Source organism: Thalassophryne amazonica, chromosome 4, assembly GCF_902500255.1.
Source record: "Thalassophryne amazonica chromosome 4, fThaAma1.1, whole genome shotgun sequence".
Taxonomy (NCBI): domain Eukaryota; kingdom Metazoa; phylum Chordata; class Actinopteri; order Batrachoidiformes; family Batrachoididae; genus Thalassophryne; species Thalassophryne amazonica.
In genome coordinates, this window is record NC_047106.1 from 118583713 (window position 1) to 118607638 (window position 23926).

The window sequence follows — 23926 nt, forward strand, 5'->3', positions numbered from 1 at the left end:
GAGCCACCTCAACTGACTCCTTTCGATGTGGAGGAGCAGCAGCTCGACTCCGAGCTCCTCCCGAGTGACCGAGCTCCTCACCCTATCTCTAAGGGAGCGCCCAGCCACCCTGCGGAGGAAACTCATCTCGGCCGCTTGTACTCGCGATCTCGTTCTTTCGGTCATGAGCCAAATCTCATGACCATAGGTGAGGATCGGAACGTAGATCGATCGGTAAATCGAGAGCTTTGCCCCCCTACTCAGCTCTCTCTTCACCACGACGGTCCGATACAGCGACCGCATCACTGCAGATGCTGCACCGATCCGTCTATCGATCTCACGCTCCAGCCGTCCCTCACTCGTGAACAAGAACCAGAGATACTTAAACTCCTCCACTTGAGGCAAGGACACTCCACCAACCTGAAGAGGGCAAAGCACCTTTTTCCGGTCAAGAACCATGGCCTCAGATTGGAGGTCCTGATTTGACGAAGCCAACAGAACCACATCGTCCGCAAACAGCAGAGACGAGATTCTGTGGTTCCCAAACCAGACCCCCTCTACACCCTGGCTGCGCCTAGAAATTCTGTCCATAAAAATAATGAACAGAACCGGTGACAAAGGGCAGCCCTGGCGGAGGCCAACGTGCACTGGAAACAGGTTTGACTTACTACCGGCAATGCGAACCAAGCTCCTGCTGTGGTCGTACAGGGACTGGATAGCCCTTAGCAAAGGACCCCGGACCCCGTACTCCTGGAGCACTCCCCACAGGGTGCCCCGAGGGACACGGTCGAATGCCTTCTCCAGATCCACAAAACACATGTGGACTGGTTGGGCAAACTCCCATGAACCCTCGAGCACCCGATGGAGCGTGTAGAGCTGGTCCAGTGTGCCGCGACCAGGACGAACACCACACTGTTCCTCCTGAATCCGAGGGTCGACCATCGGTCGAATTCTCCTCTCCAGTACTCTGGAATAGACATTACCGGGGAGGCTGAGGAGTGTGATCCCCATATAGTTGGAACACACCCTCCGGTCCCTCTTCTTAAACAGAGGGACCACCACCCCGGTCTGCCAATCCAGAGGCACTGTCCCTGATCACCACGTGATGTTGCAGAGGCGTGTCAGCCAAGACAGCCCAACAACATCCAGAGACTTAAGGTACTCAGGACGGACTTCATCCACCCCAGGAGCCTTGCCACAAAGGAGCTTTCTAACCACCTCGGTGACTTCGGCCTGGGTAATGGATGAGTCCGCCTCCGAGTCCCCAGTCTCTGCTTCCTCTTCGGAAGACGTGACGATGGGATTGAGGAGACCCTCGAAGTACTCCTTACCCCGCCCGACAACATCCCCAGAGAAGTGTTTCATAAATGTTAAAAAATTCATATATTTGCAGTTTAGTTAAATAATAAATTGAATTTTGTCTCTTATTTGTTTTTGTCTATAAGCACATCCAATATCAATATCAGTGCTCAGATGACAGTAGCTTCTGGGAAAGGTGCAAGTTGCAATAAACTGTGATGCCAAGCGCTAAGGATACATGCTATCCAGTCACAACAGATGAAACTTTTTTTACTACTGAGCAAACATCATTGTTAGACTTTTTTAGCTTCAATGATTCCACGGCGTGTAGATGTTATGGCGTCAGTGACCCCATGGTCCAGCTGTGATATACTACAAGACTATGAAAACGTCATTGGGATTTCATTAACTCAACTGGTAAACCTGAAGAAAGTGTTTAGTTTGGTAATAGTAAACTGCAGTCAAGGAAAGGGTGTAGCTTTTAAACTAAAACATTTAAATATAAAAATAACATATACCATATTGTTTATATTATAGGTTGCAGGACCTCCTAAACTCAGTTTAATATAAACAAACAAACACAAAAACCAATATAAGTCACAGATTTGTTTTTTTTTTAATATATACCAAAAAAAAAGCATGTGTTCATCATCATCACAATTATTATTATCATTATTATTATTTTTATTATTACTCATATAGGGCTTTCCCAGGAATCAATGCACGAGACTAAAAAAATAAAAAGCTGAGGGCTTTCTGCAAAAGAAATGCACTTATCATGTCTGAATCTGACAATTCCTTTCGTACAAATTGCATAAAATTACAGCCAATATGTTGTCATTGTACATTTTTTTTTGTCCACCTTGCTTTATTTTGGAAATTAAAGGTCCCTATGTTCAGTAACAGCACATACTGTGGTATGCACATGTGCTAATGCATTCCTGTCCATTGTTAAACTTGCTCCCGGGGAAACTCTGTGTTTAAAAGTGAGTTCTCCATACAGAAAAAAACAGTGGCTTACACTCTGGTGCAACTTATGTTTTATTATTTTTATTTATTTATGGGGTTTTTTGACAGGTGCGACTTATCTCTGCTGTGCAGTTTGGGTAAATGAAGAGCTGAGGCCTCTATTTGATAATTAACCATTTCAGAAAACGAGGAAGGGAAAAAGGGATTTGAGTTTCTTTAACCCCTAAAAAATAAGTTAAAAGGTGTTTCTGATCATCTGCCCCACTGAGTCCTCGATGCCTCATCAAAACATACTATGCCATGGTAATAATATCGATATAACCCAACAACCAAGTGCCAATTTTACTGGTTAAGAGGTGACAGAAGACACAGAAAACAAACATGTCACATAATGTCGCGATGTGTTTGAGCGTTACAATAAGGCTTTGCGGACAAAACATCAAGGAAATCTTTCTATGCACACGAGCATCCTGCACTGAAAAAAGAGAATGTTTGAATCAACTTAAAAAAGTGTTATAATTTGTAAAAAAAACCTGAGTGAATTAAGTTGTTTGAACTTAAGTTTGAACGTTAAAGCAACTCTAACTTACAAACTTAAGTTCAAACAACTTAATTCATTCAGGTTTTTTACAAATTGTAACACTTTTTTAAGTTGATTCAAACATTCTCTTTTTTCAGTGTGACTGCATGCTTTTCCCTGCTGCTCCACCAGGGGGGTTTGTACAGAAAACAACATTACCACATAGGCCAGCCCCCTTGTTAACTGAACCACGGAGCACTCACGGCTTGTCCACTGCTCACCACCTCTTTGGATCTTAAAGAGGATGCATGCTTATCCCATAGGCATTTTTCCTCTGTTCCTCCATTTTTTCCCTTTCTTCCCCTTTTGCCTTGCCTCTCTCCCTGCCCCTCCACCTCCCCTCTCACATTGGAGCTCTTTGACTGAAAAGGTCTGGAACACATTAAGAGTTGGACCGCAGAATAAAGAGGCCTGGCAGAGATTCAAGTCTGTCTGGAGCTTGGGTAGAATGGGGCTGTGCCTGCGCTGGGCCTCATGGAGGGGAAGGCCAGCCGGCAACAGCCCTCAGCTAAAGGAGCTCTGCTGCTTTTCTTCTCAGAACTCAAATTATCCTCCATTATCAAAGCAGCTGGTTTGTAATGAGACCTACACTGTAGACATATGGGTTTCTCAAGCAAAGAGACCGATTACATTTATTTTAAAAAGATTAATATTCTCTTAAATCACAGAGCCACAATCAATGTTGTGTCATGTGCAAAGCACTGTCAAATATTTCTTGTTCAAACCCCAAAATTTACCATAACAAGGACTGGAATGGCTTTTCTTGACCTTAGCAATAAAAACTGTCAACGCACGTTGTCTGCCTTGAGGACTCACTTTGAACTAGCTATGGAGAAACAATCAGGGATTAAAGCAAAATAAATAAATAAATAAATAAAATAAATCAAATCTGACTAAAATTGTTTTTATGACCAAATCGTAAGTTGTTCATCTACCTGTTTATAGAAACCCTTTTGCGACTGTGTCCTAGGAGTTAAGGTAAAACAAGGTGGAGACCAGCAAATTGTTCTACTGCTGAACAACATTATACTAACCACTGCTGCTCTTTTCTCATGCAGCATCATGTTATAGAAAGACTTTAACCTAAACATTAGTTAAATACTTCAGGATAAATAAATTTTAAGGGGACAGATTTTCTAGAGCTTTTACTTCATTCAGTACCCATTAAAATTTACTAGTGCGTTGTCCATGAGGATCCACGGGCTCTAGATTGGGTAGTGTTTATAAAATAGATAGCTGACATTTTTCAAGGGTGGTAATAAATTATGCAAAGTTTCTATAATGACTTGGAATGGTGTGTGAGTCGAGAATGTTTTTAGAACCATAAACCTCAACAATTTTGATAAGAACTCAACCCTTTTATTTCCTGTTAATTATGTAATTATTTATTATGTTAATTTACTGTCTTAATGTATTTATAAATTCATTCAGTTCTTGTTATCATATACACACACTATTATTATTATTATTATTATTATTATTATCAGTGTTATTATTTTATTATTACTCCTATTTTGTCATTTGATTTTTAAATGGACCATAATGGAAATAAGTGTTTTCACTTTCATCCATGTATTTTTAACGTATTTACAATTATATTATGTACGTACATTGAATTTACTAAATAAAATCACGCATGAACACATGCACTCAAGCTTTTAATATAAAGATGATTTACTGCCCCCTGCTGGAATGGTGTGTGAGTCCAGAATGTAATTAGCAACATCCAATATTCGTAGTTTCTCCAAACGTATTAGACCTATCAACGTTCTGTTTTGGCAGTGTTCATCCATGACCCAAAATACTGTACATAAGCATACCAGACCTATCAACGTTCTGTTTTGGCAGTGTTCATCCATGACCCAAAATACTGTACATAAGCATACCAAACGGCAAATGTCAGCTCTCCCCAGTTTGTCCATGATCGAAGTTATATGCAGGCACACACGTATGCATGCAGAGCTTCTTGTCTTTTCTGCATTCTACCGCAAGCACATGCTTTGATTTTTACACACCCACAAACAGAGACAGTGGCAGAAGACATCAAACGCAGTACAGTTTTCTCTCATGGTAACGGCAACAAGACACTTATCTCAGTAATGATAATGGTAACATGATACTTAACTAAACTGACTCATCCAATTGAACTACACTTATCTCAGTCATGATAATGGTAACATGATACTTAACTAAACTGACTCATCCAATTGAACTACAAAAACACAATAAATCAGTAACACTAACAACACTATTAAACTAACATGAACGACAATAACATTTAAAACCACAAAACCCTGAACTCCCATGGTGCACTGCAGCACAATGTCCATTGTTCACGGTTATTAGCCAATATTGCTAATTTCTTCAAAATTATTAGTCCTATCAGCGTTCATCCTTGACCCAAAATACAAACATATCAAATGGCAAATGTCAGCTCTTCCCAGTTTCTCCGTGATCAAAGCCATACACATGCACACACACAGAAGCCACTTGGCTATTATAATATAGCCTTGCAACACAACCGTATCCTGCTTATTTGACGTGTCCTGAAACGGCGCACAACAGGCACAGGGAATATCATCCTGCTGTCTAATGCTGCTGCAGGCTTCACAGGACTTTGTACGCGTCACTATTTCAAAGTTACACAAGCTCCACATGATGGCCATTAAACATTTTTGTCTTTGTTAATTCTTTCATTTGTAGCCAGTAATCATGGACATCACCAATAGCTACCAGTATTAACTGTCCACACCACAGCTGTCCCGCTGAGATCGCTAACCTAACGTCACTTCCTCTCCAAGCCTTCATGGTCACACTCTAGCAAAACTGGAAACACTTACACATCTTTCTCTTAGACATGTAGAAATTACACACAGATTCAAGCACTTTAACCCTCTGGGGTCCGAGGGCAATTTTTGGACAGTTCACTCGCCTGGCATAAATGTTTTATTATTGCTGTTAACAGCTCTCCCTGCATCCCACAATCAAGTTTTATGTCTCTTTTTTTCAGGACAACCTGTGCTTTCAGAATATATATGTTTTAGTTGTGTTTTATAAGCGTAATAAAGGTTTACAATAAAAAATAAGCAAGGAAAAAATAAAGCGAAAAATAATTTTCCACACACATTTATTCAAAACACACAGCAAACTATAATAAACAACTGTTTTGACACTTTATGAAGGTAATTTGAGGTCTTGTGTGAAAGACTGAACAACAAAAAGGTTCAAACAATAAACACAAATGCACATTTTGAACAATACATACAAAATGGTCTACGCGTTTTGTTGTCCATTGATATGGTAAACAGTGCTTTACGCAGAGAAAGCAACAGAGTTATCCAGTAACATTCACATGCAAACTAGCAATCCTGATAGTTACACACTCTTTGTTTGAGCACGTGAGACTGTCATCAGAGGCTATCCGTGTGCTCCTGCTTTCACTGATCGCTGTGCATAATGGCGCAGAGCACACTGAGTATGTACTAATAGTATGTATTCATTGGAGCACCCAGGGGGCTATTCAATCGGGCCAACTAGTAACACATCACTCCTGAAAATGATCTTTGGATTTTCACATGAGGTAAATCTGCCCTACAATTGGATTTTAGAAAACCATGTGATGGTGAACCAATTCCAATTGGACACTCACATTGCGCACGTCATCACACAGCTTCTGTGAGGAGTACAAAGATGGAAGATGGCTGGCTCGAAAGTCCGCGAAGTTAACTTTTCAGCAAAACAAAGTAAGTTTCTATCTCATGTCATTAAAAAGTTATTTATAATTTAGTAAAGCTTGGTCTTAGCTGTCGTATACGATGGCGTCGACCCCAGAGGGTTAAGGAATGGGACTGGAACTTCACCTGACTAGAGGAAAAACAAACAAAATACAATGTTGAGGAAGAAATGCATTCTGGGTCTAGTCTTCTTATATACGTTAGGGAGAATTGCAAACCCAATAACCAACCAATCTACCTAAGCCACTGATTCCCACAACCCTGTCCAACACTCAATCCATGCATTCTGAAAAGTCCATATGTTTAAAAAGTGGGACTGAGACATGTCCCATGCTTGCCCCCCTCCTAAGAACATAAGTCTCAGCAAATGAGCTTAAAATTTTTTTATACAACTCTTTTTAGTAAACCATAGTCCTACTACTTGATTAGCAACTGAATTCATCAATTAATTAAACTATGCGAATTGGAAAACAATTAATATTTTTTAGTTCAGATTGTTGAAGGATAATGAGTTAACGTGTTCTGTTTCACCCTCTCTTTCAGGGGCCCAGCAGGCATGTGTGTTCAAGACTTGTAATTCTTCAAAGGGCTTCACCCGTCCATCTTCTCAGCTGCTGCAGCCCTCTTACAACACTGTTTTGTACGTTCCTGCTGAACCTCAGACTCGCACACAGAACTGTTTAGAGCAAAACAGCCTGTGCTCGATTAAAAGTATAATGTAATATTAAACGAGATAACAGGCCGCCTGCTGGTTCACACATGTTGCCTTTGTGAACTGGAGTGGGCCTCCCCGGGGGTAGATGGCTGTAATGAACGAACGGCACCTCAAGCGTAAATGAGTCAGGGTGACATAAGCAGGATCCTTCCACTGTGGAGGCTTCCTGGCACAGAGGAGGATTAGCTCATTCCCACAACTCTCACCCCGTGTACCTGGACCAGTCAGTAATTCAACTATGTCACACCACAGGTTAAATGTCGAGCTTTAGCTCAGGATGAGAGATTAACCATCACCTCAGCTGCTGTTCCAACACCAAAATGGCTGTCAAGAGGTTACATGCTTTTTTGGGGGAAGTCACTGTCTTTGGTGAAATGTTGTTTCGACTACAGAGTGACGAGTCACCCAACAACAATGGTAATATGGTGAAATGAAGTATGAATCACAGAAAACTGGCTTCACTCTTACAAATGCAGTCATACATCTTTCATCTATTAGCCAAGATTTTGTGTTTGGGACAGTGAACTACAGCTATAATAAAGCCAAATGACTAATCCAAATCTGCTGCAAGGCCAAGTGTAGTTACAGTGTGGTGCAACTCCAGTGTGATGTTGTTTTATGTGTGATTTAAATATCAATGACACTAAATCGTAGTTAGTGTAATTATTCAAATGTAACATTCCAACTGAATTCAACCTGAGCCTTACTTTTGAGAGTTGGGGACAACATATCAGTCCTATGGATAATAATAACAATAACAATAATAATAATAATAATAAGATGCTGCATCTTTTTCTATATATTAACCACAATTTTTTAAATAGTGTTTCCCTGTTGAAAACAATGGACAGGAGCTTAGCAGCACATCTGCACGTCACAGCCTGTGCTGATACTTATCATAACAACTTTACTAAAAATAAGCAATAAACATGCAATGGACAACATATTGGATGTTATATGACACCTAAATACGAGGGTAGGCTGAAAAGTTCTAAGGCTCACTATAATGCAGATAATGCATTACTCCTTCATGGGGAGCCGTAGAACTTTTCAGCCTACCCTCGTAGATCCTGTTCCTTACTTGACATTCATGATTTGTCCCACTGTATGAGTGACATCACAACTGTGCATTTCTGTTCTATTGGCCATGCATTTTTATACAGTACATTTCACTCCACTGCACAACTCCATTAGCTTTTCGATGCAATGAAGCTAAATCCAGTCACAACAGCGTTTGTGGGTACATCAACTTTTTGTCAGCTATAAAAAATACATTATTAATAGTCATTATTGCCTTTCCTTACATGATGCTTCAGTGTTCAAATCAAAGTAAAATTTCATTAGTTATATCAACGTGCAGATCCACCTCGGGCCTGCTGTGGCGACCCCGAGTGAAAAACAAGGGAGCAGCTGAAGGGACTTACTATTTTTACTTATGTTACAGCTGAGTAGATCCTTGCCATTTGATTAGTGGCTTGTATGTCACGTGACATGAATTATTTGTACCATTGCCATTGTGTTTCATTTACAGTGCAATAGTGCTTTTTAGCATGCAATTGTGGTACTATATGAATGGGCTACTGCATGCTCTGACCACCGTGCGCAGTCACACCAGTGGGAGCGGCGTTAAGCTGAACATGGTTGGTTTTGCTGGACCACGATTTGATGGAGCTAACTGACAGTGCTAATTCTTCTAACATAAAAAAAAAATCCACTATGCTGTAAGGCATCTGGAGGCATGAAGAGCTGTTAGGATAAAGTTACGATGATAAGATGGACAAGTACACAAAGTCAGTGCACGGCGTTACGGATTACATCGTCAGGATTGTTTTTGAAATATCAAACTGTTTTTCCAAGTTGACTTAGAACAACTTTCAACTCCTATTTAAAGTTCATGATGGACTGTTAACGTCAAAGCGCCCATGATGAACAACAAAATGTAAGTCCCTTTTCTGCTTTTTTTCCCCCTTTAAATTCATAAAATATCACATGACAAGGATCTATTTAGCTGTTATATAAAATAAATGAATGCTTTTTTTCATTCATTCAATGAAGTGAATATTTGTTCCACTGAACTCATAAACATTCATTATTTGTATATTAATCACTCTTAAGAAGTGATCTTTATGTTCGTCCACAAACTCAGCAACTATGAGGTCACGTGATGACAAGACCCTGAAACTGAACTGAGCTTGTGAAGCTGGTGAGCAAAAACACTGAATGTGTCGGTGCTGATGTCATAGTTATCACTCTATGGTGACATTCCAAATAGAGACAGGAATAAGATTCTCTCTTAAACAGCAAGGAGATGCTCACAAAACATCTAAACAACCTTAGCCGGGTTAGACATTACCCAAAATGTGTTATGTTACAGCCATGGGTCTATGATGGTCTGAAATCATTCATGTCTATGGCTCAACATGCCCACGTACCCAGGGCAAATATAGTTTGTTGGGCAAGAACATACTTTTTAGTTTCCTGCCCAAAGTGAGTTATTTCTTGGAAAATACTTATCCTGGTGGAATTTGCCTGCTTTGAAGCCACTTCAAAAATCCACACCACATGCCTGTGTTTCTCACTCTACACTGGCAAAACAGCCAGTAATTTCAGAACTTACACACGTAATTTTTATTTGTGCTCTCCACACTGTGCATTCATTTACCATTTTAAATTTCCTTTGAATTGCCACAGTGGTGAATCAGGGTTTTTTTAAAAAACGTGGTCCAGTTCTTTTTGTGTCCTCTTACTTTTGGGAGGGTCCCTTTCACCAGAATGCTGATTTAATGATAAAAGTGAAGTGAAAAAAGTGAAAACGGATGCAAACAGACCTGTCTGTGTTGCTAACAGATAGGGAAGATAATATCTCACATAACTTTATTAATGCACTGCAAAATAAAAGCATTTGATCATAAACGCAGTGCAAACATGCAATGGAAAGCCTTTTACTGGGACGTCACCATTTCATTGTTCTGTGGGATCACTTCTAATTTGACGGTGCTTAGCCAAAGTAAGCAAAAATCCAGTGTTTGGTTTAAAAAAATGAAGATACACAGGTGTGTATTTGTATTTTTTTCTTTCAAATTAACATATGGCTAATCAGTTTCCCATGTGGCTAACTGAAATTGCCACCAAACGTGGCTAATTGGAATTGCCACCAATTTGCCAGATTGACTAATAGTATCTGAACCCCAGCAAGAACCCTGGAACATTACAATAATCACAATATTCCAGATATATTTTGAATATACACGTGTGGATTTACTTTTTTTTTCTTTCAAATCAATGTGTCACTAATCAGTTTCCCATGTAGCAGACTGAAACAGCCACTACACACGGTTAACTGAAAGTGACAGCAATTAGCCACACGGCTAACAGTTTTACAGAGGACTGCTGTAACATGTTACAACAATTGATTGACAAGGAACATTCATTCATTCATCTTCAACCGCTTTTCCGGGTTCGGGTCGCGGTGGCAACAGCTCTAACAGGGGAACTCAGACTTCCCTTTCCTGTGCCACATTGACCACCTCTGACTGGGGGATCCCAAGGGGTTCCCAGGCCAGTGTGGAGATATAGTCTCTCCACCTAGTCCAGGGTCTTCCCTGGGGTCTCCTTCCAGATGGACGTGCCTGAAACACCTCCCTAGGGAGGCACCCAGGAGGCATCCTTACCAGATGCCCGAAACACCTCAGTTGGCTCCTTTCAACGCGAAGGAGCAGCAACGCTACTCCGAGCTGATAAGGAACAAAAACAGCAAAAATGACACAAACCACAGGAGCTCCATCCAGGGAGCAAATGGCTGGAATACGGTTGGGCGTTACTGATAAATTCTCCACTTTTCTGAGTTGTTTGAGGATAATGTATGTGTGAAAAGCACAACAATACATTTTTTTGTTATTTCAATGTTAGACAATACCAGATATACAGTACAAATAAAAATGTTGATAACACCCACCACTTTCTATTCACTAAAGCAACCAGAGAAAAACTGCAGAATTTTTACAATTTCTCCTCTATGACAGACCCTGTTAACCTGGAAGGAGAACCAAGCTATATAATAACCCTGCCTTGTCGAACATCTTGTTTTTTTTAGTTATGTATACAGACCACTGATCTGTATATAACACTGGGTTATAACACTGGCCAATATTTTGGAAGCAAATTGGCCGCCATATTACCACTCGCACGTACCGCTCCTGAACAGTCTTTTCTATCGATCTTTAACCAGGCGCACACAACTGTATTCATGATTTTGCCATAAAATGGTCTTCATGTGCAGCTATCAACTGCACAAATCACCAGTTCAAAGGCTGTGGACGAACACTTCACCTGAGTACGATTGAAATCAAATCAAATCAAATCAATTTTATTTATATAGCGCCAAATCACAACAAACAGTTGCCCCAAGGTGCTTTATATTGTAAGGCAAGGCCATACAATAATTACGGAAAAACCCCAACAGTCAAAACGACCCCCTGTGAGCAAGCACTTGGCAACAGTGGGAAGGAAAAACTCCCTTTTAACAGGAAGAAACCTCCAGCAGAACCAGGCTCAGGGAGGGGCAGTCTTCTGCTGGGACTGGTTGGGGCTGAGGGAGAGAACCAGGAAAAAGACATGCTGTGGAGGGGAGCAGAGATCAATCACTAATGATTAAATGCAGAGTGGTGCATACAGAGCAAAAAGAGAAAGAAACACTCAGTGCATCATGGGAACCCCCCAGCAGGCTAAGTCTATAGCAGCATAACTAAGGGATGGTTCAGGGTCACCTGATCCAGCCCTAACTATAAGCTTTAGCAAAAAGGAAAGTTTTAAGCCTAATCTTAAAAGTAGAGAGGGTGTCTGTCTCCCTGATCTGAATTGGGAGCTGGTTCCACAGGAGAGGAGCCTGAAAGCTGAAGGCTCTGCCTCCATTCTACTCTTATAAACCCTAGGAACTACAAGTAAGCCTGCAGTCTGACAGCGAAGCGCTCTATTGGGGTGATATGGTACTATGAGGTCCCTAAGATAAGATGGGATCTGATTATTCAAAACCTTATAAGTAAGAAGAAGAATTTTAAACTCTATTCTAGAATTAACAGGAAGCCAGTGAAGAGAGGCCAATATGGGTGAGATATGCTCTCTCCTTCTAGTCCCTGTCAGTACTCTAGCTGCAGCATTTTGAATTAACTGAAGGCTTTTCAGGGAACTTTTAGGACAACCTGATAATAATGAATTACAATAGTCCAGCCTAGAGGAAATAAATGCATGAACTAGTTTTTCAGCATCACTCTGACAAGACCTTTCTAATTTTAGAGATATTGCGCAAATGCAAAAAAGCAGTCCTACATATTTGTTTAATATGCGCATTGAATGACATATCCTGATCAAAAATGACTCCAAGATTTCTCACAGTATTACTAGAGGTCAGGGTAATGCCATCCAGAGTAAGGATCTGGTTTGACACCATGTTTCTAAGATTTGTGGGGCCAAATACAATAACTTCAGTTTTATCTGAGTTTAAAAGCAGGAAATTAGAGGTCATCCATGTCTTTATGTCTGTAAGACAATCCTGCAGTTTAGCGAAATGGAAAGTAATGAACAGTAATTTGAAGAGTTCTATCCCTTATTCCAGCACATAGGCATAGGAGCTGGAGGAGGTGTGTATGGATCTGGAGGTCTGGGCGGCTTTGCTTGGGCTGCTGCCCCCACGACCCGACTCCAGATAAAGCGGAAGAAAATGGATGGATGGATGGATGGATGGATGGCTTGTGTGTCGCCACATGTTGAGTTTTGTGTTGGACGAACTATTTTAAGACATTTATTAGGTCTACTTGTGCATAGTTTTGGAGCTTTAGGCGTTGCTGTGAGCTTTATTATTAATATTAGGCTGAAGCTCACAGAGCTGTGTGCAATATTGTCATTGCAATGGAAAACCAACTCTCCTGTAGCTAGTTAAATGATGCTTTATTCTTTCAGTGCAACTACTGAAAAATTCCCGATTGCTATATTATCCATCATGACTATTGTTATCCACTCACTTTTGTTGTTGTTGACACACACACACACACACACACATATATATATATATATATATATATATATATATATATATATATATATAGGCTTGCTGATGATTACACAAAACTTGTATAAACTTTAATTAAAGAATCATAATTTTTAGAATTGAGTATTTGTCCCAGTGAGATCTGAGTAATTGAAAATATAAGGGGAGAGTGTATCAGACTACTATAAGAAAGAAAAGATATAAATCAAAAAATATCCAATCATGGGGACATAGATTAGGAGGGATGAAGGTTACATTAACTGGAGAACAAAAACAAGGAAATGAGAGAATCAGCTCAGTTATTACTCAAAACTGTTGACCTTCTAATAAGCCGTCTATGTGTGGTCCACATAAATTGCGAGTAGTAAGATGGCTGCCTGTGTGCTTCAGCAGCTTGTACAGAGTGTGTTGGCCATACAGATCAGTGCTACAGACAAATAGCCATAGGGTGCACACATATAACATGGTTATAACAACTACTTTCCCATTATCGAGGGTAAGGCAGAGTAAAAATTTTTATGTTGTAACAAAAAAAAATTTCATGAGGTACAACACTGATTCTGTGTTTACTGTCAATGAAATGTTTCCTAAAGAGTAAGCATTAGTTTCAAAAAGCTAACTCACCATAGCGTGGGTCAAGTCGTGGGTCTAGCCAGGATGTGGTTTTGTTCTTGTGGTTGATGTAGTAGACTTCTCCCTCTGCTGTGATGGCTTGTTCCCAGCCCTCAGGGAGAGGACCTGATGGATGACAAGCACAAAAACCCATGTCTTTTTTTTCCCCCAGATAACAAAAATTGGGTTAAAAAGTATTTTAAATTTTAAAACGTATAATACATGGAGCACCTTCAGTGCTTCAGATAATAACTAGAGAGCCCTCTGAGAGCACATACCTCTTGGCAAAACTGAGTTCCCTGTTGATCTCTTTCTAATTCATTTCCTTGTTATTTGTGCTTTCGAAAATAAGAGGATTCTTACTGGTTTTTCAGTACACAATCATAAAAATAATCCTTAATACTTAAATTTGCAAGCACAAATTATGCATCCAGGCACTTTTACCCCTGTGAAACCTGGGCTGATACTGGGCTGGCCAGCACAGAGAAGCAAACAGCAACACAAGCTGCAAAACATGCCTGATCGCATGGCAAAAACGTGAAGACATCATGAAAAGTGTTTTAACACAGTAGTTCATGATACTGTTACAAAATGTGTTACATTTTCTTGACTATATCATAAAATTATTTCGTGATGGTATCACAAAATTTGTGGTGACACTGGGGAGTCCTAACTCAACACACAACTAATTCCAGCAATCTGCACGTAAGCCTCTGATGCAAAGGCAGAAGGGAAGGATTGTTCTACTGGTGCAGGGATGGTGTGTGTGTGCCAATGCAAGAAGAATGGGATTTACAGAAATGGAATTACTTTAAATTGGATCAACTTTATCTAAAGTCTGGGTCTGTTAGTGAAGCTTGATCACCTAAGTATTTCTTCTGCTTTCCTGTTGCGTGATGCTGACGAATTATACCAAAAGTGTAATTTTTCGTGGCCGACTGATTGTTTTCTGTTTCTCACTGTCCGAGCTGGATCCACGTGCTGGATTAGATTATTTCTGGAACAGAAAGGGACTCTGCTGTAGGAACAGATCCAACAAGTGGCTTGATGACACCAATAGTGGACTGGATGCCTGCATGGACTCTCATCAACTGTTGTTGTGTTGTGTTCTGTATTGTAAATATTTTGGTAGAATGACCTAAGCAGTGGGTCACCCCTTGAGTCTGGTCTGCTTGAGTAGAGAAGCGTGACAAGACAGAAGTCAGACTACCAGAGCAAGAATTTAACTGAGGAGCTTCTGTGATTTGAAGCGAAATGTCCTCATGTCAAGCAACCCAGTCCAGTCGAAGATTCAAGCTTCTCTACTATGGAAACCACCTGGACAACTGAGAGCCTACACAGAAACATTGGTCTGCTTGAGGTTTCTTCCTCAATATCATCAGAGGGAGTTTTATTACTGTCGCATGTGTGCTTGCTTTAGGGGTTGGTAAGGTTAGACCTTACTTGTGTGAAGCGCCATGAGGCAGCTTTGTTGTGATTTGGCATTATATAAATGAAATAAATTGAACTGAAAATTTGCAAATGTTTGGTAAATCTGTTGTGACACATTCATATAAGCCCATCAATATGAGAAATTTACAAAAATGTTCTTGAATGAAGTCTGATGTCTTTCTTTGTGGCACAGCACAATGCAGCTTTCTCGACAACATCCCTTGCTAACAGATTCTTTTATTATACTGGACAAACCCCCTGTGACACAACCAACAGGTTTTCTGAAGAATGGGTTTGAAGTTCAAATAAGGCGTCTCTAACGGTTGCCGTCTTTGCAGTGCCTGACTCCACCTAATTCCAAGCCCATCCATAAATTCTTAAAGAGATGAGACATGAGCAAGACCGACATGACCTGGCCGGGATTAATTAAGGCCAAGCACGCATACAGTATCTGAATTTTGATGACTGATTAATGCACATATTTTTTAAATAAAAGGTGGTGGTTATAATGGGTGGCGGGGTGTCCTGGGTGTGGCTCTTAAAATCCACAACTTGCATATTGACTCTATAATCATGTCCCTATCACTGTGGCTAAGATCACCAAGCTATCAATACTGGCGAATAAGTGCTAACACAGCTAATACACAAATTAAATAACACTAAAATTTCACTCAACAGAAATATATGAGCACATGCATTTGACAGTGTTTTTAAATTCAACAGACAAACTGACACAGTAGTCAAAACTAGCTTTTTTCAACTGCATCTTTTAATAAAAGTCAAACCTTTTCTTAGCCATTCGGACCTTGAAAAAGCTATTCATGCTTTCATCAGCTCAAGACTCAACTACTGTAATGCACTTTATACTGGCCTTTCTCAGTCTGCGATTAATCACCTGCAACTGGTGCAAATTGCTGCAGCACGCCTCTTAACTAACACCCCCAGATGTAACCACAATACTACTATCCTCTACGCTCTGCACTGGCTTCCCATCCACTGTACAACTGATTTTAAGAACTTAATATTTGTGTTTAAAATCTTAATCTTAAAAATCTTAAAATCTTAACGAGCTCCTCCATGATTTACGCACCATCACTGATCCAGGTCTTTTAACACTAAAGACTTTTCTTTTATAAATGGCTTTTCATACTTAGTAGTGCGATGACATTTGATTCTGGTTTTATATGTACACACTTACTGTATTTATTATTTTTATTTTATTTTGTCACTGCATATTGACCTTGTGTGTCTGTTTTTAGTTTTACTGGAAAGCACTTTGGTCGGCTGTTGGGCTGTGTAAAGATCTATACAAATAAAAGTTGACTGACTGACACTTCTTAGATGGGCTGTTAACACAATTAACTGCATAATAAGATATATTAACGCAGATATTTGAAATAAAATACTCAGAAAGGGCAAACAAGGTTGAGTGCACAGTAGCGAGGTGCACTAGCTGTCACTCAACGTGACCATTCCCTACATTATTCACAACTTTATGCCATAAAATAACTGAAACTGATGAATTAAATAAAAGTTCACCCTTGTACGGTTGTTAAGAATGGAGAAACTAGCTATAAAAACCAAAACTGCTTTTGTACCAGGTTTTAGGGACTGACTCGCTTCATGAGTCAGCCTCAATTGGCCATTCAAGGAAGTGCAGGTTTTGGCACCTCCGCTTTGGCTTCATTCGTCAGTACAGGAGGTTTCCACTTGGCTGTGTGTCATTCTAAATGACACACTTGTGCAGCCTTTTGTGTAACATTCCACCTGTGCATTTCTTCATACTTCATTCAGCAGTTAATGGTGTAGTTTGTCCTATTGCTGCTGTCTGCAGTAATAATGAATGAACTACTTTGAGGACCATAAAAAATATGAAACACTGGCTATAATGCTCTGAGAAATATGCACACAAACGTATTTTTCAAGCACATTTCAGACAGGTTATTTAAAAAAAAAAACACCTCATTTTTAACGGATTGTGTTCAGCAGTTTACGTTGTATGGCTTTTCAATTTGGATGAAGCATGGCATGGACAAAGAAACGAATAAACATTCAGAAAAACCAAGCCATTCCTCTTTCCACTCCCATCAGATCAGCTCTAGAGAAATGTGGGAGTGCTCCGTAGTCGCACCTCTCCACAGTTCCCTGATTCTCAATTTGCAATCACCCAGGCAGACCAAGGGGCCAACTCAATCTCCTAAACGTATCCATCTGTCTGCCACAGCCAGGTGATACATGGGCATCCCCATAGTTTGGTCTCATGCAGTTATTGGGGTCTTCGACACACTGAGGCACCTGCATGCTTAATCACGTTCAGGGGAAAGCGCCACGTCTGTAGTGTCATATTTCCATGTGTGCCACTCCGTGCTGAGGGATAATAAAGCCATGATTTGTGAAGCAACAAACAAACGCTGTATGTACAGTCTATCCATTTACACCTACTGAAACCTGAAACTCCTCCACGGGTGTCATGGGTGTCTTAGTGCCTTCACTCAGAAATCTGCATCATGCACAGTCAAGTTTATACAGAGAGCCTCCTCTAGGCTGCTTTACAATACAAAGCCGCACTCTTTCCATTTCTTAAAAACTGACTGAACTCGACTCTAAAAGCAACTCTGACTTGAATATGTTCAGTGATCCATCCCCCGAGCTGACTAAATGTAATTAGTTGTAACAGGAATTATTTAGTTGCGTTACACAGAAAAAATTAAGGACTTACAAGCCGGCATTTGTGTTATATGTTTTCATTTAATTTAGGTAATGCTGTAGAGACGTTTCAGTATATTAAAGGGGATATTTTTGAATTTGCTCTATAAAGGTTTATGATTTTGATTTGCTGTTCACTAAAATAACATATTCTAGAGCAAAATATACACACAGAAAACAAACAGATTATTATTGTTCTTTCCAAATGTTACGAAAATGAAAATTCCGATTAACCGATTATTTGCTGATGATGTTCTGACAATACAGATGTACTTCATGTGTGCTCTCCAATCTGTGAGTCACGGAGCTCCCAAACATGTCAGACAGGACCTGTCACGTTCTATCTTCATCTTACCTCACCTAGGGCAAATTCCAACTGCATGGACAGAACTCAGACACACAGAGTCTCAGTGACATGTAAGAACTAGACTTGACTGCTCCTGACATTTACTGTATCACTGAAATTCTACTGTATGCTGTGTGAAACTCAGAACCAGATTCTGAGCCCAAATGTTCGACCTGACTAAAATTAAACACATGGTTTACTCATGGAAAAGTATCTACATTATGAAATTACTTGAAATACAGGCTGGGGGTTCTTTTATACTAAGAATGTAATGAACGAAATCAACAGTACACACCACTTGCAGGATTCATAAGGTTTTGTTGCTGGACTGGCACAGTACTGGCCGGTGCGCTCTGGTTCATCTGGAGTAGGGTCTTGCGAGGATCCTGCCAAGTGGTGGTCTGATCAATGTGGCTGTGAAGAGACAATATAAACCAACAAGTTAGAAAAAGCATCAATGTACATACGTCAGGAAATGTTGAAAATTCAAACTTGGGGCCATACTGTGGAAAACAACAGGACATATATGAGATGATTCAGTGTTTAATCGAGTGCGTTGTTTCCATAATTGGTACGAGAGGTTATATTACTTTAGGTCACACAGGCATTTATTTTTCTTGGTAAAGATTTCAAACTGTAGTGCATACGTTTAAACAAGGGTGCATTTTACTTGGATTTAAAAGACAATGGCACTCACTGGAGTCTGTATGGTCACAAGGCCAGTACCTCCCCATCTTCAGCCCTGCTGACTATACAGACTCCAGGGTTCTCTCTGCTGGGGTTGAAAAACCTTGTCAGCTGTGTCAAAAGTGTCAGTTAGCCGCAATGGAAATGAATTAACAACACATTGATTCAAAAGAACAAATGGAAATACGAGGTCTGTTAGAAAAGTATCCGACCTTTTTATTTTTTGCAAAAACCTGATGGATTTGAATCATGTGTGCTTGCATCAGCCAACCTTGAACCTTCGTGCGCATGCGTGAATTTTTTCATGCCTGTCGATTGCGTCAGTTGCTGGTAAGCAGACTTTGTGTGAGGACGTGTGCTGTGTGGTTGGCGGATTTTCATTGCAAGGAAAATGACGGAACAACTGGAGCAGCGCTACTGCATCAAATTTTGCCAGAAACTGGGTGACAGCCAGGTAGAACCCATTCAGAAGATTCAGACGGCTTTCGGTGGCTTTTCAGTCGTGTGACTATCCGAGAAATTGTGGAAGAGTGGGCATCATTTTTCGGAGTCCCAGCATGTCCTGAGAGACTTCAACACGAAGGCACTGTTGTATGGCTGGGGGGCCTGGCTGCCTTTTTGTTTCTGTCTTTTGTTTTTTCCTTCCAGGTGGCTTGCATTTGGGACTGAGTGGCTGTGTTGCTGAGGTTATCAGGACCTCACCCTGATCACCTGCGGCTCGTCAGGACTCACAGCTGAGGTGCATCTATATGGATTGGAACATGGTGGCATTTAAGACTGGAGTATACAGTGTGTATTTGCCAGAGACTCGACCTTGTGACCAGACGGGTGAGATCGTCGTCTCGGGAGCCATCTCATCATCAGTGGATGCAGAGAACGTCCAGGGTTTGATGCACAGTCTGTGAAAGAGGAGGGGGTGAGGTCTCACGCTCGTCAGCACACTTCCTGAGGTACGTTAGATTTTTGTGACTAACATTTATACAGTCAGTAAATGTGGTGTCCCTCACACCTTTTTATATTGAGCTGTATGTTAGTCATGTATCGGCTTCCACTGCAGTGGAGTTATGTGAACTGGATGTTCCATGCCTGCAGGTTGGGAAGTTGATTAGTAATCAAGCCAGGAAGTGTTTGCTGTTTGTACACCTTTAAGTGTTCTCTCTGTGTGTAGAGTGTGGACTCACATAATGGTTCCTTCTTTCACAGACTCGGTTTGTTGCGGCCACCTGGGGGTGTCGGCGGGGTCCTTGGGTCCGAACAGCTTCTGGCTCCGGACCATTAGCGCTGCTGGGAGCGCACCACGCCAGACCGCACTTTCTGTTATTTTGTATCACTGGTTATGTATCAGTTAGCCTTTGTACCGTGCTCTGCTTATTTCATACTGGGTCCTTCAAACGCTGGTCGGTTCTCCGAGCTGCGTCCGACACATAACAGGCACTTTTGCTCCGCCGTCAGCAGCTTCGGCATGAATTTCACCGCCACTCTTTTCATGGCCAAATCTTCTGTCACAGTGGAATGTGCCAAAAAGTGCTGATGTCCATCTCTTCCGCATTTCTCGGATAGTCACACAGCGTTCACTTTGGAAATGATCTGGTCATTTCGGCATGCTGATGGCCGACTGGAGCGTGGCTCGCTCTCCACCGTTGTGCGGACATCTTTAAACTGGTTGTCCCGCTCCTTAATCTGTGTGATGCCCATAGGATCATCACCGAAAGCCGTCTGAATCTTCCGAATGGTTTCCACCTGGCTGTCGCCCAGTTTCTGGCAAAATTTGATGCAGTAGCGCTGCTCCAGTCGTTCCGCCATTTTCCTTGCAATGAAAATCCGCTAAGAGCACTACACACAACCTCACACAAAGGCTGCTTGCCAGCAAATGACGCAATCGACAGGCATGAAAAAATTCACGCATGCGCACGAAGGTTCAAGGTTGGCTCATGCAAGCACACATGATTCAAATCATCAGGTTTTTGCAAAAATAAAAGGTCAGATACTTTTCTAACAGACCTCGTATGCACAGTCAAAATTTAACAATCCACAATTCAAATGTAATCCACTTTAAAAAACAAAAACAACACTACAGCTGAACACAGGTCTATTCTGTTTTCAGTACGGGATCAAACAGTATTGCCTGGTTGTCTGCAGGCTACGCTCCACCTCTCTGTGACTGTCTGAACTCTGCTTTGCTTTAATACAGTCTATGTGGTAGGTGGACATTTATAATTGTTCATGTGGAGTTGTCAGGGGGCAGATTAAAGTGACCATCAATAGGACCCTGGGCTCAAACTCTGTGTGGGCCGTTAAACCCCATTACAATCACAGAATGATAGGTAAACAGTGCTTGTTTAAATTGTTGCAAAGAGGACTTCCGACATTTTTATTTCTCCAAGTATGTTAAATCTCAATTGTAATAAAGCACTGTTTTAAGGAGAGCCACAAAACATTGTTGCATGAATTAAAATTCTGCTTTAATAAAATATTAAAATAAAATAAAATACTGTCACATCTCGTGGTACATCGGATCCCATAATCCAGTCAGGCAGGATTCTGTGTTATTCATTGCGAGTGTAGGTATTTATTATTGTGTTATTTGTGTTCAAGTTATTATCCGTGTTCTACAAAACATTTGCTGGACAATAACGTGGGACCTCATGTGATTTTGGGAAACTGGGAAGCCAGCAGAGGAAGATGGCGGGAGCTATGCAGCAGGTTCTCCCATCTGTGCTCCATGCAGAGGTCCGGAGTGAGTGAGAAAATATCAATATAACACGATTACTATGCGTGGACGAGATTTAATTTATTACATATTTATTTTATTGTTTATTTCTTTATTTTGAGCAGTTCATTAAATTACTTCCCACATTTGATTAGGTGGCGTACTGTGCTGAGTTGAGCACACACACTAAACTGAGAATGACAGAGTGAAAGACTTTATTAATGTGTATGTGGACAATAACAAACACTGAAATACATTTATTGAGCATAGAACAGATTTGTTTGCTCTGACAGATTTGTTTGCTCTGACGTATGTGTCAACAAAATTTTTTGATTTATTCAGCGAAGAATTGACCAATCAAAGTACAATGTGGGAAGGGATTATATACAATACACACACAATAACATATCACACATATAACACATAAGTGCTTGAGGTTTTTCCCCTCTCCCTTTCCACTCCAGTGATCTTTGGTCCCTTAAAGACAAATATTTTCTGGTTTTGACTGCTCCTTGTCGAGGTTTCAATAACGGAAACATTCATCTCTGCCTCACACAAATTCATGAAGGAAGCCTGGTAAGCCCCCTTTACACGGACAAAGGCAGTTGTGAGTCTGTCGTGAACATGCCCAATCCGCGGAGGTAAACAAAAAAAACACCTTTCTGTGTAACTGCTGTAGCGGCCCTTGTGCATGTTATTGTCCCACGTGGAGATTGAGTGTCAAAGATGGCATCATATTTCCACAAAGACTGTTGCTTTTTTACATATATGCTGGATTTGGAGTGGGAGAGAGAGATGGATGTTTTGTCGTATGTTGTAATCATAACACTGATTGCTTGTCTGACATGTCTGACGTGATGTGCGCTTGCTTGTCTGACATGTCTGACGTGATGTGCGCTTTTGATGACAGCTGAGCTCCATGTCCGCTTGTGCTGGATTGACAATGGAGCTTTCATAAGCTCAGAATGAACCATCAGCTGGAGGAAAACATAAGACAAATCTCTCCGCCTGATCTCTGCTCAGATTTGAACACGCACAAACGTTTCTGACAAACTCCCAGACATCATCTGACAAGGAAATCATTTTGTGCTTTATAAATGAACTTTATTCATAAAAATCATGGCACACAGACCTGATCATTGCCCGCCTGTTGGCTGTGATATTGAAATGATATGAGGTTTTTTTTTCCAAGTCCAAACTCACATTACGCCGATTACGTTACAGCAGACGATCTGCTGTTGCCATCAGTCATTGGGTTGCCCGTCTGGCAGTCATGGGGTTGCTCTGTGAGCTTTTTGCATGGCCTGTGTGGTATTTGTGCATCTTCCAGGTTTTGCACTCTCCTGCTGAAATCAGCTGCAGCTTCATGGTTCACGGCGACCATACAATCATGGAGGTTTGTGAGAGGATACCGAGAGGACCCTCTGAGGTCCTAGCAGCAGCTGAGCACCGCTTTGGCATCATACGGCATTCAACAGGATTTCATGACCACGCAAGGATGACTGGACAGATCTCGTCCCTGTGTAAAGGGAGTTGTAGACTTTTGCCACAGATGAATGTGATGAATGGTACTATTTTTTACATTGTCACATATCATTAATGTAAAAACTACCAATGAAATATCATGATATCATTTTCAGTCTATATCACCGACACATAATGTAGATGTAAAAACACAACAGCTTAAAATAGTTGTTTTGGCTTCTCCCTTTTTTGCTTGGGGTCACCACAGTAGATGTGATATGAATCTGCATGTTGATTAGGCAAATGTTTCAGACCGGATGCTCTTCCTGATGCACTTCAAAATTATATGGAGAACGGGCACGTACGCTCTTGAACAGGGAACTTTTTGTTCTGAGAACTAGTCGTTCAATCTTTTGTTGCAGAGCCACAAAAATTCTTGTTAATTCCACACTACACCCAACATTCTCACCACATTCAGTGTAAAACAGCTCATTAATCTAATTATAATAGTTCTTACAAGACAACTGACAAAGAGACGCAAGCAAAAACATAACCAACTTGACAGAGGTAATAATCAGTAAATAGCTATTAGATTAAAATAAATTGGTCACATCTACCTGTATAACTTTTTAAAAGTCTTGTTCCTGAAAG

General features: G+C 40.8%; 1 protein-coding gene across 1 annotated transcript in view; it reads right to left on the reverse strand.

Moving 5' to 3' along the window:
- yap1 (Yes1 associated transcriptional regulator) overlaps positions 1–18833 on the reverse strand; it is a 59084-nt gene extending 40251 nt beyond the window's left edge. Inside the window, exons 1-2 of the mRNA XM_034168475.1 lie at positions 18710–18833; positions 13944–14057 (exon numbers count right to left, since the gene is read on the reverse strand). Coding sequence (XP_034024366.1) covers positions 13944–14057; positions 18710–18776 — 181 coding nt within the window. The 5' untranslated portion in view covers positions 18777–18833. The remainder of the gene's footprint in view (positions 1–13943; positions 14058–18709) is intronic.
- Positions 18834–23926: the final 5093 nt, after the last annotated feature.